The sequence below is a fragment of the Amphiura filiformis genome, chromosome 8 (assembly GCF_039555335.1).
Source record: "Amphiura filiformis chromosome 8, Afil_fr2py, whole genome shotgun sequence".
Lineage (NCBI taxonomy): Eukaryota > Metazoa > Echinodermata > Ophiuroidea > Amphilepidida > Amphiuridae > Amphiura > Amphiura filiformis.
The window spans coordinates 29,225,322-29,243,224 of NC_092635.1; the positions used below are offsets into that span (position 1 = coordinate 29,225,322).

At 36.8% G+C, this 17,903-nt stretch overlaps 1 protein-coding gene across 1 annotated transcript; it reads left to right on the top strand.

The window, feature by feature from the left end:
- Window positions 1-276: 276 nt before the first annotated feature.
- LOC140158916 (uncharacterized) lies at window positions 277-2,455 on the top strand. Its single transcript, XM_072182185.1, has one exon. It carries the CDS (start codon window positions 484-486, stop codon window positions 2,251-2,253), a length of 1,770 nt encoding a protein of 589 aa, XP_072038286.1. The 5' UTR covers window positions 277-483; the 3' UTR covers window positions 2,254-2,455.
- The last annotated feature ends 15,448 nt before the right edge of the window (window positions 2,456-17,903 follow it).

The following is a 17,903-nucleotide window of genomic DNA, read 5'->3' on the forward strand; positions in this document are numbered from 1 at the left end:
GTTCGGTAACTCTCACTTATCATTAAAATTGTAACAATGTCCTCATGTTTGGTGTATGAGGTTCTTTATCCGACGTACATTGAAGGTCATTTTCATGAACGTTGAACCATATTTAGGGTCACCCTGTGTCTTTGGAAGATTGTGATGCGTGGGATCCTCAGAAGTACCAGTACGCATGCCAGCTGCTAACTTGCGAATGGTTTCTGGCTACTGATAATTGCACCCTGATAACCAATCCCATTTCTGATAGACTCCAGAGATACTTGTCATAAGTACCACAAGCAAACGCTGCCGAATGGAAAGAACGGGAATGAACTTCCGTCTTGGTTTTTGATTTGATTTAATACTAGGACAGTGTTGCTTTATGTGTCAACAGTATCACAGTTAATAATCTGATCTACTGGACAAAATATTTGTATGTTTCAACCAAGTTAGTTGTTATAACTCCGAAGCAGATAAGAACTGTGCGACACTTCCGTCAAGATGACATCTTCGCGCTCCGCACTTATCATAATTTTTGCATTTGTGTACGCCAATGGCTCGATAGAGCACAGATACGGTCCTGGGGACACATCCGTACGTCAAGGTGAGACAGCTACTCTCCACTGTGCCTTTAATGGACAAGGAAACGACAGAGTGTTTTGGTACCGATTAAGCACTGGTACATTACTCAGCCAGAACGAACATGTGTCCCAGGGATCTCGACCTGCAATAGGTAGATATGTCATTACAGGTGACCATGAGAATGGGGAGTATGACCTACAGATAGCCAATGCTCAACGTAGCGACTCGGATGAGTATCGATGTGGATTTGAGAGGGGCTCAGATCACATCTATTTAGGAGCTAGGCTCCGAGTCATGATTCCCCCAAACTTTAATTACCCTGCGTGCTTACTGATGACAGAAAGGAATGAAATCGGAAGAATGACGAAATTATCATGTATTTCAACGGGCGGAGATCCTCCGGCCACGCTAGTTTGGGAACGCGATGGCGTACCCATCACACCGACAGCAACTAAGCGAAATGAATTGGATCATGTTATGGGAGTTGAAGACGTTGACGCAACATTTACATGTATCGCCGAAAGTATGGCAATGCACGAGGTACGATCCTGTTCGCTACAACCGCTTCGTCGATATCCAAGTGTCATGGTTTTACCTCTCATTGGCCATGGTACCGCAGGCGGATCCTTCGCGTTTGAATGCCGAAAGCAAGACCAGCAACCCGACGACACCTATGTCTGGTACTTTAACGACAACAAGGTGCTTCCCGATTCTAGTTCAAGTCGTCGTTTTAGGCTTTCGGGTAACAAGAAACACTTGACCATTAGCGATTTAACCAATGAAGACAACGACGCTGAAATTGAATGTAAAGTGGACAATGGTACTGCTATACTGGTTGGAACATCCGCAACTCTAAGCGTAACCGAGTTTGTTGTTATCGAAAACACAAATCCGCCAAGAGTGACCGTAGACCGTCGGTTACCTATTACAAGACATCCATTAACTGGTCTCGACGACGGGCGATATTTGGCGCAACCACCGAATTCTAAAGATAACAGTAAAATCGCTCTGATAGCAGTTAGCATAATCGGCGGGTTGGCAATTGCTTCACTTGCTGCAATAATTTATATTTACGTCCAGCGGAAGGCAAACAAGAAACCACGACAAACCACCATACCAATGACTCCGCGAAGCAGTACCAGGACATTGAGTAGCCGATTAAGCAGCAAGAGTTTTAATTTTAGCATCAGAAGCTTTCGACACGGTTCTTCAACGACAAAAAGCTGTCGTGGTGGACAAAAAATAAGACATCCGGATATGTCTTCACCGGAATCTTACGCTGCGCTAAGTATGGCTGATAAGCATAATTATCAGGACCTAAGAAGCGTTGCATCATGTTCTTCATTCGTCAGCAGTAATATGATTAAGAGCGTTGCATCGTGTTCTTCATTCACCAGCAATCATGGTAATATGGTTACGGCGTGTGCGCTGCCGTTACCGCCGATTTCCCCATCAGATGGTACGACGTGTGCTTTGCCGTTGCCACCGATTTCCTCAGATGGTACATCGTCATATTCTATGAGAGTGCACTCCCATCCAGCCCTAAATAAGACCATCTCTACGGACTTAAGTGAAGATGCCGAATCTAATGACTCTTACGAAACTATTGATGAAAAGATTTTGAAAATATCTAAACCAAATAGGACTGAAAATAACAAGGACAGTGGATATCTAGAAATTTTAGCGTAAAATCAAAATTGTTATTTTATCATCTTTATTATGAAATAGATGGGGTGACACGAGATGACATACCAACATTTGGACGGCAGTTTTATCGCTGCTGTATAGTACACGTTAGTAACCATTGGTTACTTGTTCAAGCCTGGGCTCATACACATGATATGCCATAGGCTTTGTGTTGTGATCATTTCGATAAGTGGTTCGTAACTAACGTGCACTACGCCAGCGAATTAGTGGTCATAATCATGTTCTTTCAAGCAGACCAGTCCCTTGCCTCTCTTTATTGCTGTCACCATAGTCAGACGGTTTGCGTTCGATTCCGTTGCGATGCACTGAGTTTTCGGATGGTTGTCAGCTGCGATATTTGGTTTTCCACTCCCGTTTTACGCTTAATGATTAAGGGATGAAAACAAAACTCGACCGGCGGTTACCGGCGGTCGAACCGCTTTCTATTGTTTAGAACAATAGAAACGGCTACAACTGGATGGAACCGTCCGGAACCGGCGGACGACCACCGGGCGAACACCGGGCAAGTTTTGATACCATCCCTTATTTGGTTGTGGTCGGCGCGCTACGGACTTTGGTCTTCATCTTGTTTAGTTGCAGCGATAGAAGTAACCTATTTGCGGAACTGGCCTACATATAATAGTATCTTGCAATCAAACATGTCTTCGACAATAGGAAATAGTATGTCTTGTCTTGTCTGCAAGTGGCGTTGCAAGACATTTTCTCCCTTTGCCCCTTCTCTATGGGATGTTGTTTTTTTGACGATTTTCGTCAAAATTTCGGTTACGGTTCGCTATCTCTAAGGTTCGCTATCTCTAAGGTTCGCTATCTCTAAGGTTCGTTATCACTAATTACGAAAAAGGTCCGCTATACCTAAGGTTCGATATCACTAATTTTGAAAAAGGTTCGGTATTTCTAAGGTTCGATATCACTAATTTTAAATAAGGTTCGCTATCTCTAATTTTAAATAAGGTCCGCTATCACTAATTTATTGAAGGTTCGCTATCTCTAAGGTTCGCTATCACTAATTTAAAATAAGGTCCGCTATCTCTAATTTTAACAATCCCGGTATCCCTAAGGTTCGCTATCTCTAATTTTAAATAAGGTCCGCTATCTCTAAGGTTCGCTATCTCTAAGGTTCGCTATCTCTAAGGTTCGCTATCACTAATTTCAAATAAGGTTCGCTATCTCTAATTTTAAATAAGGTTCGCTATCTCTAATATTAAATAAGGTTCGCTATCTCTAATTTCAAAAAAGGTTCGCTATAGCGGTCCTTATTTAAAATTAGAGATAGCGGACCTTATTTGAAATTAGAGATAGCGGACCTTATTTAAAATTAGAGATAGTGGACCTTATTTAAGATTAGTGATAACGAACCTTAGGTATAACGAACCTTAATCGAAATTAGTGATAACGAACCTTAGAGATAGCGAACCTTAATTAATTAGGATAGCGAACCTTAAACAAAATTAGTGATAGCGAACCTTAGGTATAGCGGACCTTTATTGGAATTAGTGATAACGAACCTTAGAGATAGCGAACCTTCAATAAATTAGTGATAGCGGACCTTATTCAAAATTAGTGATAGCGAACCTTATTTTAAATTAGTGATAGCGAACCCTATTTAAAATTAGTGATATCGAACCTTAGAACTAGCGAACCTTATTCTAAATTAGTGATATCGAACCTTAGAAGTAGCGGACCTTTTTTTAGGTATAGCGAACCTTTTTCTCAATTAGAGATAGCGGGATTCTGATCTCCATAGACTTTACACGTTAGTGATAGCGAACCTTAGAGATAGCGAACCTTAGAGATAGCGGACCTTAGAGATAGCGGGATGTCACCCCTTTGCCGCCTGCAAGTCAGTACGACACAAATGTCACGTTTCTACGCCAGACATCTCCAAATTTAATCACATCATGGCTACATCCCGGAGCTCCATAATGAAACGTCTAAAATGAAAGACGTCTAAATTGAAGCTGTTTCTGACTATGTGGATAGATATAACTTGATGCAAGACATGTTCCAATATTAATTTAAGCATAATAATTAGCTTGTGTCCTCGGCCAAGACATAATGTTTCTATATTTTTTCCAAGCAAACACAAAAATGTTCTTAATTTTGTTAATAATAATTAAATGTCAGGTCATATAAAGTTCATGAAAACGTTTTTAAAACATTTGATATGAAAAAACAATACAATAACGTTTTTAAAATGTTTACAAAATGTTATTGTAAAATACTTTTTAACATTTTTTGAAAATATTTTGTCAACTTTTAAATAACATTATGTTAGAATGTTTTCAAAAATGTTTGCCGCGTTATCACGAGGTTTATACCCTTTGTATAGCACGACAATAAAACGTTTTCTCATGTGAAACGTTTTGTGTTTGTTGGGTTAATTGTTGCAGACATGCATGCCTATATTTGAAAATCACTCTTGCCATCTTGCCCAAAACCTTTGCAAGACACCATATTTATGGGGTTGTAGGTGTGGTTTGTGACGGGGTTGGCGAGTACGTGTTCGCCGCCAAACGAGGACATATTTGTGGTAACACACCTCAAACCGTGGATGCACACCTAAAGGTGGACTGTCCACGATCTGCCGATAGGTGCAGGTTGACGGAAATGATGTAAAAACGCTATTTAGAGCACATCCTCGCTTGGCAGTATATAGGGGGTGTACCCCCTTAGATAGTACCATCTCATAGTATGTATGTGTATGTCCATGGTATGTCGATTCACTGCAGGAATGTGTGTCCTCGATTGGATAGTACAGTGCTTTTTTGTACGTCCTCATTTGGAGGCTCTTCGGCAGGTATGTGGACGGGTGGTTTAGGGCAACACCTCCGACCGAGAATGTCCACGCTTGTCGTTGTCAGAATCAGCCCAAAATGTAAAGCAGCGTGTAATTCGCCGGTTAAGCAAATGTCCATGTTTTAAGGGCATTGGTACCCCCTAAGAAAGTGTACGGTGTGTTGTAATCAGCAGGTGTCCTCCATTTTATTTCTGTACGTATGAGTCCACAGTTAGTTTATAGGGCGCTTGGTATTTTCTAGTCAAATCAAAAGGTCCATGGTGATAGGCATTTAAAAGTGGGTGTGTGTTTGCAAGATGGGGTGGGTGTGGGTGTGGATACATATGATCGATTAATTCCACAAGGTTTATTCCTTCATCGTGTTCATAATATGAAAAAGGGTCTAAAAACTATTCCAAGCATGTGACGCATTGTATAATAGTATACTAAAATCAAAACCGAACTCACAACTGTATTTCTTCCTTCTTCCGTGCAGCCTATTTGTTGTTAGGATGATCCAATTGTTTGCAAAACAAGTTTAGGTTTTATCATTTGGATGTTTACTTGTTAAAACCAATTGAATTACTCATATTTTGTCCTTCACGTCGGAGGACTTTATCAATACAGGTCTGATATGGTCATTCTGATCCACTTTCACAGGCAAAGGCTGCATATGGTTTCCGGTGTCTTTAGTCTCTTTTTCCAGACTTCAAGAGTGGATCAAACCAGTCAACCCAAATCAGGTGACCATACCACGCGTATATGAAGTCCTCCGATGGTCTCAGGTTCGATTCCTGAATTATTCATCCAAATTTTTCCTAATATATAGCTGTGATCTATTTATTTTGTAAATAAATTGAATTAAAATTGTATTTTTGATCAATGTAAATTTTGTAATATTTGATAAAAACAATAAATTATTAATATTTTTGATTAATTTACTGCCACTTTGTAATGACGTATTCGGGGTGTAGAGTGTCGGGGAGTGTCAATGGGAAGAGGGGAGGGGAGAGGGGATGTCGGGTTATATAAAGGCCATGAAAACGTTTTTAAACGTTATTGTGAATTATTTTGGGAAAACATTGTTGCAAAATATTTTGTCAACAATTGTTTTGCAGCAAGTTTTGAAAAATGTTTTTGGAATGGTATATATCGTTTTATACCTTTATATAACCCGACATTTAAATATTTTTTGCAAAACGTTTTGTGTTTGCTGGGGAACCTATAGCCTAATATGTATTATTAAAAACATTCTGACCTGTATATAAACTTAAGGGCGCATTACACCAAATCACTGCGCGAAAGGTGCAATGGTGATGAGTTCCGGTTAAAAGTATATGGCTACTGGAGACAATGTGGTGTCCTAGGGACCATATTCTTCGTGAGGTTGGCATGTTCTGATTTAAATGAAAGATGCTAACCTATTAATGACTAAAATAGATATGAAATTATACAAATCGATTTCACAAGAAAAGTAGGCCCTGACCGCTGAATTACTGCTAACGGAACAAGTTTTAATGCTAGTTTTGGCGTTGAAATACCGGCGTCGCTTTTTAACATTTTTTAATAAAAAAGAAAAGTTCCCCAAAATTGAAGCTTAAATGAAATTTCAGTCCTTAATTAATACAGGGATGACGTTAAAAAGTGAAAAATATTGTCACGCCTGGTAGAAAACGCCGCTTAAAAAAGTTGATTTTTACGTGCTTTTCAATGGAGAAGTTATTTGGTGGTTTACCATGTTTACGCCCTTAAAGAGAAAGGAAATGGCGGAGTTGAAGATGAAGGAAAAGAAGACCACTCCTATCTCAACAAATCATGCGAACTACTTTTAGTATTTGGTGCATGTGACAAGACCCATGGTTGCCGGTGATATATGTGTCAGTTCCAGTTCCAGTTTTCTTTGTTTTGATTTGTTTTCATATTTTTGTCATTTTATACCCTGAGATCCGGCAATGGTTTTGTCTAGGACTATTTTGAATTCTTACTATTATAGGCCCCCTATAAAACAAAAGAAGGTAGACCTTTTATGTTTAAGTTTATACTTGCATTCTTCTACACTCTTAGAAATATGAGTAAAAAGGTCACAACTCAACAAATTGAGTAAAAAATGACTCAAATTGAGTAAATAATACTCAACATTGAGCTCATGTTAATAAATAATACCCTCGATGTTGAGTACAATTTATCAATATGTTGGCTATTATTTCCTCAATTTGAGTAATTTGTTACTCAATTTGTTGAGTTGTGACCTTTTTACACAAGTTGAGTAAAAGTTTTAGACCTGAAAAAGGTTGGAAATGCCAGAAAGTACCATTTTGGGTTTTTTTTTTTTTTTCATAGAGCCCTTTTCACTTGAGCTGTTCTGTATGTAGAACCCCTAGAACTCATCCCCCTTAAAAAAAAGAAGAAAAGGATTAGCCTAGGCCTACTCATCTGATCTGATCCCTCATCTGATCCCTGCAGTACGGTGAGTCAAATGATTATTGAGATTGTATGTCATTCACAACGGAATTGACAACTGCTAATCGAAACCAAAATGATGTCACTAGCACTGTGTTGTCAAGAGTTGGTATACTTGTCAACATTTACACTAGGCCTAATTATAATTATTATGGACCTAATAAATTATAGACCCTCGTATTTATATTTCATTCAATATTAGGCTAAAAAAATAGTTTGTATCCAGTAGGTGGCTTAAAAACCAAAATGCGAATGCGGTCGTTTACTCAAGTAATTAATCAATTTATTTATTTATTTATTTATTTATTTATTTATTTATTTATTTATTTATTTATTTATTTATTTATTTATTTATTTATTTATCTTTTTAAAAAACCAATCATCAACATGCAATTTATAGTATTAACAACTATTAAGGGATGGGGTATGAACGTTTGGACAGTATTTATTATGGGACATTAGAGCACATCAGACATATCGAATTGTATTCTGAATACGAAGAATGTAATTCTGATATCAAATAATTTTGATTTTTTGAAATTCGCAATGTAATACACATTTTATGGCAAATGATTAAGAATTGATATTTTTGATAACAGTACTCGAAGTAAACTTTATAAATCTGATGATTTATACTTAAAGTGTATGTAGGTGGGATGAAAAGCCGACGATCAATTGAAAAGTTTGACCTTTCGTATTGAAGATATGGATGTTTTTTCCAAAAAAATCCATATCTTCAATATGAAAGGTCAAAATTGTCAATTGATCGTCGGCTTTTCCTCCCAGCTACATACATTTTAAGAATATATCATTAGATTTATAAAATTTACTTCGAGGACTGTTATATATCAAAAATGTGAAAAAAAACAAATTTTAATAATTTGTCATAATATTTGTATTATATCGTGAATTTCAAAAAATGAAAATTATTTGATATCAGAAAGACATTCTTCGTATTCAGAATGCAATTCGATATGTTTGATGTGCTCTCATGTCCCACAAAAAATACTGTCGAAACGCTCAAAACGCTCATTCCAGATCCCTTAAAATATGAAAATACATACAATTTTCAAAGTAAATAAAAAGACAATATTCAAGTTCAAAAATTGTTGTTGTTTTGTTTTATCTTATTTTAGAGTCAGGATTTATGGTACACATAGGCCTGCATATGCATTATTACTATCAAATCAATGCAGTGTACATTTCCTGAACATACAGGAAAGTTTCTGCTATCCCTACCTAAAAAGAGCGCCCTCTTTTTGTAAGTAAAAAGTAAACCTCGTGAACATGCATGGTGAAAATGCCCATACCATGCACCACTCACACAGGAGTCGCACTGCATTGCTGGACTGAACTCAATAGGTATAGGACATTCCTCGTTCAATGCGACAACAGCCACTAATTATCGTAAACAAAACAGACAGACGGCAACACTGTACTGCGTTGATTTTTTGTGTCAGTTCCTGCAGAACTGACACCTTTAGTACAGGTTTGACGATCACGTGACAATTCGAATCATCATATCGAAATATCACGTGCTCTGTAAAAATATCAATATCGATATCGATCATGATGCAGTCATGTCTACAGTAGAATTCATCTCGACCTTTGCAGGACTTAACCCCATTAAAAGCTATTAAACCAAGATAACACTCATTGAAACAGCTCAACTGATTAAATCGGATCTTCTCTGGTTGTGCACAAGTGACTGTTTTCATGTGCGATATCGCAATAAAGATGGTATTCATAGCTTCAGTTGGGTAACCGATTATAAAGGAAACGAAAGGAAACAATGTTATGTGTGGCTTTGTTCACGAAATCAGACAATGTCGTGCTTTTTGTAAACCAGCATTCTTGAAAATGAGCAACATAATGATTTTTGACTTAACACGGTTTAGAAATAATTTCTTCATATTTTTGGTGTTATCTGTCGTTTACATGTCCTTCCTAAAACACAAAAGTACGACCCTCTCCAAACACCTAAATTAGCTAAAAATTTAGGACATGTTACAAAACTTTATTTTCTAGAACCTATTTAGAATAATTTAAATGTAGCTTTTACCGGTTTTTTGTGGCATCCTTCAGAAGTGAGCGGTCCGATACCAATATTTTCGGTCAAATCTCCATTCAAATAACACGGGGAGTTGGCTAGCTATGCCTTGCCCTCACTCATATTTTACAAAAGTACGACCATTTCTGAACATCTAACCTAGCTGTAATTTTAGGTCATGTTAGAGAAATATATTTGCTAGAAGTTTTGGAGAATAAATAAAATATTGGCTGGTTATTTTTCACACAGTGATGTTAACTAGGCAAGTGTCCATTCTCCCAACATACATCATTTGTAGGGGTCACGCGTCAATGGTGAGAGCACTGTGTATTGTGTATAGGAAAACGGACAGTAACTGCAGTATGTACTATTCGTCAATTCAGCCCCAAACCAAATCGCCCACATGCCAATTCGAACCCTGTATATTGATGTACAAAAAGAGTTGGCCAAATTTAACTATTTCGTGATTTTCTCCATAACCGTTGTTTTTACACCAAATCTGTATATTTAGATGAATTGATGTCTTGCATTCGGTCACAAACCAGTTCGTTGTACTTTGTGCAATAACCCTCTATCTTTTAAACCAAATATCCTAAAGAGTCGTGCGATGTCGAACTTTTCCTCTGGTCATAAAGAACAAAACATGTCAGCGGCGTATCTGTACGTAGCCGCAGTTTGTAACCCTCACAACACGGGCTTCCGGTCCTAGGAAATGGAATATTACTGATAAATATATAAAGATGGCAAAATCAGTAAACCAGTTTAAGTTACAAATAAAGAAAAGTCTAATAAAAAATTACATCTAATATTTAGGGATTATTTAATGACCTCACCCATCCCCCCATCTCCACTCCAACTATCAATTTCTTGTGTGGACTGTGGAATATCTATATGAAATGTTATAAATATTTATATTGGAGTCTTTCTTTGCATGTTCTTCTCCTCTTTCTTTTTTCTTTTATTTGTTAACTTTGTGTAATTGTATATTATAACTTAAGGCAGTGTAAGGGGGTTTTGAGCATCTCCTCATTCAAATGTTGTGTCTTTTATATTTTGTATGTTGATTTGAATGAAAATAAAATGATGATGTATGATGATGATGATGATGATGTACATCATTTCCTACAGAGTCGTGAGATATGTCAAACTTTTCCCTTGGTCATAAGGAACAAAAAATGTCAGTGGTCGCATATCTGTAGGATCATTGGTTAATGAGATATAGGCCTAGTCACTTTTTTTTAATTTTGTGCACTTAACCCTCTATCTTTTTAACCAAATATCCTCGAGTCGTGCCATATGTCGAATTTTTCCTCTGGTCATAAGGGAAAAAAAGTCAGTGGTCGCATATCTGTAGGATCATCGGTTAATGAGATATAGTCACTTTTTTGTACGTTGTGCACTTAACCCTCTTTTTTTTTACTTCTGGATATTGTTTGGAGTCAAATGATTTTTCATTTTAAAGCTTGGTCAATATCGAATTGGTTTGTGGCTGACTTAGCTTGGGGCCAAATGCATGAATTGGCATATGGCCAAGTCAACTGTGGACGAATTGATTTGGCCGAATCGATCTGCTTCCATGCTGACCAGGAAGTGCCGAAAAATTACGTACTTTTACAAGGCAAAAAGCAACTTTTCTAGGCATTGTTGACATGGTGCCTTCGCCCAAAAAGGTTTCCTACTATAAAGACCTAACTTTTGAGATGGTTTGTATGTTTGAAGGTGCAAAATTAACAATAAGCTTAAAATCATGGCCCGGTTTACCGCCGAGTTTTGCAAGTCATCATCAGCAACTTTGACAGATGACGTCAGACACTTATCTCTGTCTTGATAATATCGACATAAGTCTTGATAGTAATACGCTGTTTTACTTAGCCTATATCTGGTGGCAGCAGCATTTTTCTGATAATACACGGGGGGAACTGACGGTGTCCACATCTTTTTTTTTTTTCTTTCTTTCTTTTTCAGTTTTTTGTATTTTATCAGTAGGCCTACTTAGAGCTGGTGGGGGAGAGAAAGCATTAAAATACATTCAGGAAAAAATACAACTCGAACCAAAGATGAAGGCTCCATTTCAAAATCAAAATTACAAAAAAACAAACAAAAAAAACACACCAGACAATGAGCAGGTTCAAAGACCCACAGAAGGAAGATGACAAAACAGAGTCCTGACCCTATCCGAATCCTATTTTGACCTTTACACAAATAAACCACCAGCCCCTTCTTCATCACATACAATATTTTTATAAAACATCCAGCATGTCCAGTGTTAATTAAACAAAAATCTTTTTGTATTGCGCTGGTAGAGGAGTTGCAAGGTCCTGATACTTTGCTGATATCGAATGATGAAATTCGCCATCTTCCTCCTGTGAAAAAATTTGAAGAATAGAAGGCTGACGTTGCGCCAAGTGTATAATTAGGCCTATTTAATGATAAAATGAACTACCACTAAATGTTCTTGTCAGTGCTGCAGTGCAAAACTTCTCTTTAACATTACATTAAAATAATAGTTACATTGTAAATTGGAACTGACACCAATTTTTTTCAGGAATACTTGTTTCCCGAGGTGCGAATGATTGTTTGATTGGTTTTTTTTATTGATTGATTGTATTTTAATTTATTTATTTATTTATTTATTTATTTATTTATTTATTTATTTATTTATTTATTTATTATTTATGTATTTATTTATTTATTTATTTATTTATTTATTTATTTATTTATTTATTTATTTATTTATTTATTTATTTATTTATTTATTTATTTATTTATTTATTGTAAGAAATTACAATGAAACCATCACTAGATACAGTGCTCAACTATAAAATATAGGAGCCAACTATATTATTAGACTATTATTATTATAGGCTACTAGTGAAATTAGCACATATAGCAATACCCCGAGCAATACATATCTGTTTCGTATAGATGGTTTGACCCATCCACACTCTTCAGTTTTTCATTTGGGGAGGAAGCAGGGGGCAAGGCAAGGGTTGAAATAGCTTCAAATCGGGGGCTCCCCTTTATTTTTTATCATAATTATAGCGCCATCTATAGTTTGATATATTTATGCGGGCGAACTGGTATTGGGGTGAAACGTCTTAAATTCATCCTGATTTCATTTTTTCATGCAGACCTCCCCGTGCCGTGTAAAATTCCGATAAAGTGGCATGATGCAGTCATGTCTACAGTAGAATTCACCACGACCTTTGCAGGACTTAAACCCCATTAAAAGCTATTAAACCAAGATAACACTCATTGAAAACAGCTCAACTGATTAAATCAGATCTTCTCTGGTTGTGCACATGTGTCTGTTTTACATGTGCGGTATCGCAATGAGCTGGTATTATAGTTTCAGTTGGGTAACCGATTATAAAGGAAACTGTCATAATTGGAGATGATCCCTTAAAATAAAAGTTGATTGTTTTCTGGGGATTTCACCTTAATGTCATGATCCCTTAAATCTAGTTACAGGTATGTGCACTGAAGCTTGCAATCTAGATGTGGTGTGTGTATTGTATGTAGTGGTCAGACCTGGATTCTAGGTCAGTCCATTTCTTTTGTGGACAATTCTTTAGGTATTGTCAATATTCAGATTTGTTGTGTGTCATGTAAATTAGTTTCTGGATTGGTGGATGCATGTTCACAGAATATCTGGGCATTCAATTTTAACATCCGATTGAGATAAGATCTGCTGCCCATTTCACTGAGGAAGTGAAATGTTGTTTTATTCAGCATGATGGATATTTCTCTATACTAACATCGTATGGCTAAAAGGCTTTACCAGTTTGCGATGCTTCATACAGAAAGATATACCAGGTCTTATGGAAGCTTAGAATCAGCAATAGAAGCTAATTTGTGCCTTGTGTTTGAGTCGGGTTTGGCGAAGTTTAAAATGGTCGTCGTGGTTGAAGCTGACACTTTAAAGGGGGGTAACCCTATCGGTTTAGGATATGGATTCTCTTCAAACTTACACACAATGTCAAATATTGTCCCCTTTATCAATCCATGTGAGAAAACGGGAACAATTTCAGCATAAATGTGAATAATTAGCATATTAGCAAGCCAATACACTGGTACGCGTGCATTGCATTCTGGTCAGGCATCTCGAAACAACGGCCGAGCGCATGTCCCGGTGGAAACAGGAAGTGTTCGCCTTGGTACTGAAATCCGGCTCGCCCCTGTACACTTTTATACCCTCTATTCATACTGATTAATCTTAAAAAACATTACATATCACTGCGCTCATTATCATTCTTGACAAGATAGCCCATGCTGTATTTACTTCGCTTAATTATTTCTTTATTTTTAGCTATATGATGCACATTTTCACATATTTATGATTTTTCTTTGTTTTATTTTTTAACTAATTTTTTTAATGGGGGAGGTGCTCTCATAATTTTTTTCATATTCCTCGTATCATGCTTGACAATATAGGTCATGTTTCCTTATTTATTTCGCCTCTTATGTATTTCTTTATTTTTGATTTTTGTTTTATATCATTATAGCGCCATCTATAGTTTGACATTAGGGGGCCTATTTGATGTATTTTTGCGGACGAATTGGTACTGGGGTGAAGTCTTCCGAATCTATTCCGATTTCATTCTATGACTACCCAAAACTCCCGTGTCGTGTAAAATGCGAACAACTGGTATACCTGTAAAACCGCTGTGTTTCATGATTTCTCCGGAAATACATCGACTTGGAGCGTCAAATTTCAGGATAGTAATGAGAAAAATAGTATCTATTATGTGATACCAAAACCTCATCAACAATGAAAAAAATCGGGGGATGATGCTGTCGATCGGGTTACGGACCTTTAACTTTTCCAACTTTGTGAGAACCATGCTGGTTTAAGACATTGTTCGTGTAAGTAAAATAATATTGTTTGTAAATTATAAAGTGGATTGAATGATGAATTAGTTATTTAAAGAAAGCTTTGCTTGTGATAGTTTAAATTATTGTTTTGGCGGGAAAATCAAATTTAGATTTTCATAGTGTGATAAATTTTGTATTCAGCATAAAGTTCCAAATTGAACATAATTAAATTGGTGCTGAACATATCATGTAATTTTGTGTCGAGATTGACAATTTAAATCAGCCTGCTGTAGAGACATCAACTTCAGGAATTTAAAACATATCTTGTGGAACTAGCCGTGTGTGAATGTTGTAAAGAAGTTCCATATCTTTCATTAATCAAAGAAAGAAGTCAGTAGTAAATTCTGTGGCTCATTTGGAAATATGAATTAGTCTTCCAGATAGAATATTGTGTGAAGTTAATCATATGAACTTGAAAACAAATCCTAGTCACGGATTCATTAATTGTATTTATACAGCCGTACATGGGTGTGTATACTCTACTCTTGGACTTGGACGTTGGGAACTGTTGTTTTCGTCGACATACTGCATTCCATGTAATTAACCGTTGGTTGAACTAGGCGTGGCTACGTGTGTGGCATCATTGAGAATGGATTCAACGCACTGTATAACTGACAACGTTGTGATGGAACTCTAGTCATGTAACGACGTTTAAAACGTATCCTTTCCAAGTGCACTTGGTATATTTTTTTTATCGTGAATGATTAAATTGAGTATACTCATTAATTAGGTTCATCTGACTAGTCATTATAATTGTTATATTTAATCGTTAATGCCATTGTGATATTTATTTATTTTTTCATGCGTATAAGAGAACTTTTTTTGAAGTATTTATTACAATCCTTTTGTTGCGTGACATTATTCCGTCTCTTTGTTGTTCACATTATTTGCTGCGTGGCTTTGCTTAGCGTCGGTTGGGAATTTCAGTCCAATCCTGACAGAAACGAAAGGTAACAATGGTATGTGGACCTTTGTTCACGAAATGAGACAATGGTCTGCTTATTGTTAACCAGCATTCTTGAAATTGAGCAGCATAATGATTGTTGACTTAACACGGTTTGGAAATAATTTCTTCATATTTTTTGGTGTTATCTGTCGTTTACATATCCTTCCTAAAACACAAAAGTGCGAATACTTCCAAACACCTAAATTAGCTAAAAATTTAGGACATGTTACAAAACTATATTTTCTAGAATTTTAATAGAAGAGTACTTTTAATATTGGCCGGTTATTTTTCACACAGCGACGTTAACTAGGCAATTACCCATACTTCTAACATACGCTATTTGTAGAGGTTACGCGTCAATGGTAAGAGCACTGTGTATTGTGTATAGGAAAACGGACAGTAACTGCAGTATGGTAACCACCAACATACTGTTTTTGTGTCAGTTCCTGCAGAACCAGGGTCGGATCCAGGAATTTTTGATAAAGGGACACCCCTCGAAAACTCAACGGTTTTGGCCCATTGTTTGCTGTTCATGGCCGAGTTTGTTCCTTTTTTTTAATTTCTTACAATTTTTGTATTTTTAAGTTACCGGCGCCCTTTGCTAGTCAAAAAATAGGGGGGGCGCGCGCCGGCCCCCCCCCCCTAAATCCGCCCCTGAGAACTGACACCTTTAGTACAGGTTTGACGATCACGTGACAATTCGAATCATATCGAAATATCACGTGCTCTGTAAAAATATCAATATCGATATCGATACTATTCGTCAATTCAGCCCCAAACCAAATCGCCCACATGCCAATTCGAACCCTGTATATTGATGTACAAAAAGTTGGCCAAATTTAACTATTTCGTGATTTTCTCCATAACCGTTGTTTTTACACCAAATCTGTATATTTAGATGAATTGATGTCTTGCATTCGGTCACAAACCAATTCGTTGTATATACTTTTGTGCAATAACCCTCTATCTTTAAAACCAAATATCCTAAAGAGTCGTGTGATATGTCAACTTTTCCTCTGGTCATAAAGAACAAAACAAGTCAGCGTTCGCGTATCTGTACGTAGCCGCAGTTTGTGGCCCTCACAACACGGGCTTCCGGTGAGCTGCCGGTCCTAGGAAATGGAATATTACTGATAAATATATAAAGATGGCAAAATCAGTAAACCAGTCCAAGTTACAAATAAAGAAAAGTTTAATAAAAAATTACATCTAATATTTAGGCATTATTTAATGACCTCACCCATCCCCCCATCTCCACTCCAACTATCAATTTCTTGTGTGAACTGTGGAATGTCTATATGAAATGTTATAAATATTTATATTGGTTCTTTCTTTGCATGTTCTTCTCCTCTTTCTTTTTTCTTTTATTTTATTAACTTTGTGTAATTGTATGTTGTAACTTAAGGCATTGTAATTTGTAAGGGGGTGCTCGCTTCAGGTCTTTGGGCCTTTTGAGCATCTCCTCATTCAAATGTTGTGTCTTTTATATATTTTTTGTATGTTGATTTGAATGAAAATAAAATGATGATGTATGATGATGATGATGTACATCATTTCCTACAGAGTCGTGAGATATGTCAAACTTTTCCCTTGGTCATAAGGAACAAAAAAAAAGTCAGTGATCGCATATCTGTAGGATCATTGGTTAATAAGATATAGTCACTTTTTTTTTTTTTTTAACCAAATATCGTAGAGAGTCGTGCCATATGTCAAATTTTTCCTCTGGTCATAGGGAACAAAAAGTCAGTGGTCGCATATCTGTAGGATCATTGGTTAATGAGATATAGTCACTTTTTTAATTTTGTGCACTTAACCTCTATCTTTTTAACCAAATATCCTCGAGTCGTGCCATATGTCGAACTTTTCCTCTGGTCATAAGGGAAAAAGTCAGTGGTCGCATATCTGTAGGATCATCGGTTAATGAGATATAGTCACTTTTTTGTACGTTGTGCACTTAACCCTCTTTTTTTTTTACTTCTGTTTATCGTTTGGAGTCAAATGATTTTTCATTTTAAAGCTTATGATATATTTTCTAAACACGAAATAAAACAAAATTGACCGCGCGCCGACTTTACAGCTGTTTCGTGATGGACGGTCACATATATTCATTAACATATTAAATCGTTTATCCCTTTTGGTCAATATCGAATTGGTTTGTGGCTGACTTAGCTTGGGACCAAATGCATGAATTGGCATATGGCGAATTGGTTTGGCCGAATCGACCTGCTTCCATGCTGATAAGCTCTGATAACAGGAAGTGGCGAAAAATTACGTACTTTTACAAGGCAAAAAGCAACTTTTCTAGGCATTGCTGACATGGTGCCTTCGCCCAAGAAAGTTTCCTACTATAAAGACCTAACTTTTGAGATGGTTTGTATGTTAGAAGGTGCAAAATTAACAATAAGCTTAAAATAATTTACCGCCGGGTTTAGCAAGTCATCATCAACGACTTTGACAGATGACGTCAGACACAATGGACTATCCCTGGAGCACGTAGTGTGATGGACTGGAAATTTGACGCATCG

Bases quoted from the DNA above. Each gene is read 5' to 3' on its own strand.
- LOC140158916 (XM_072182185.1), top strand. From the start codon at position 484: ATGACATCTTCGCGCTCCGCACTTATCATAATTTTTGCATTTGTGTAC.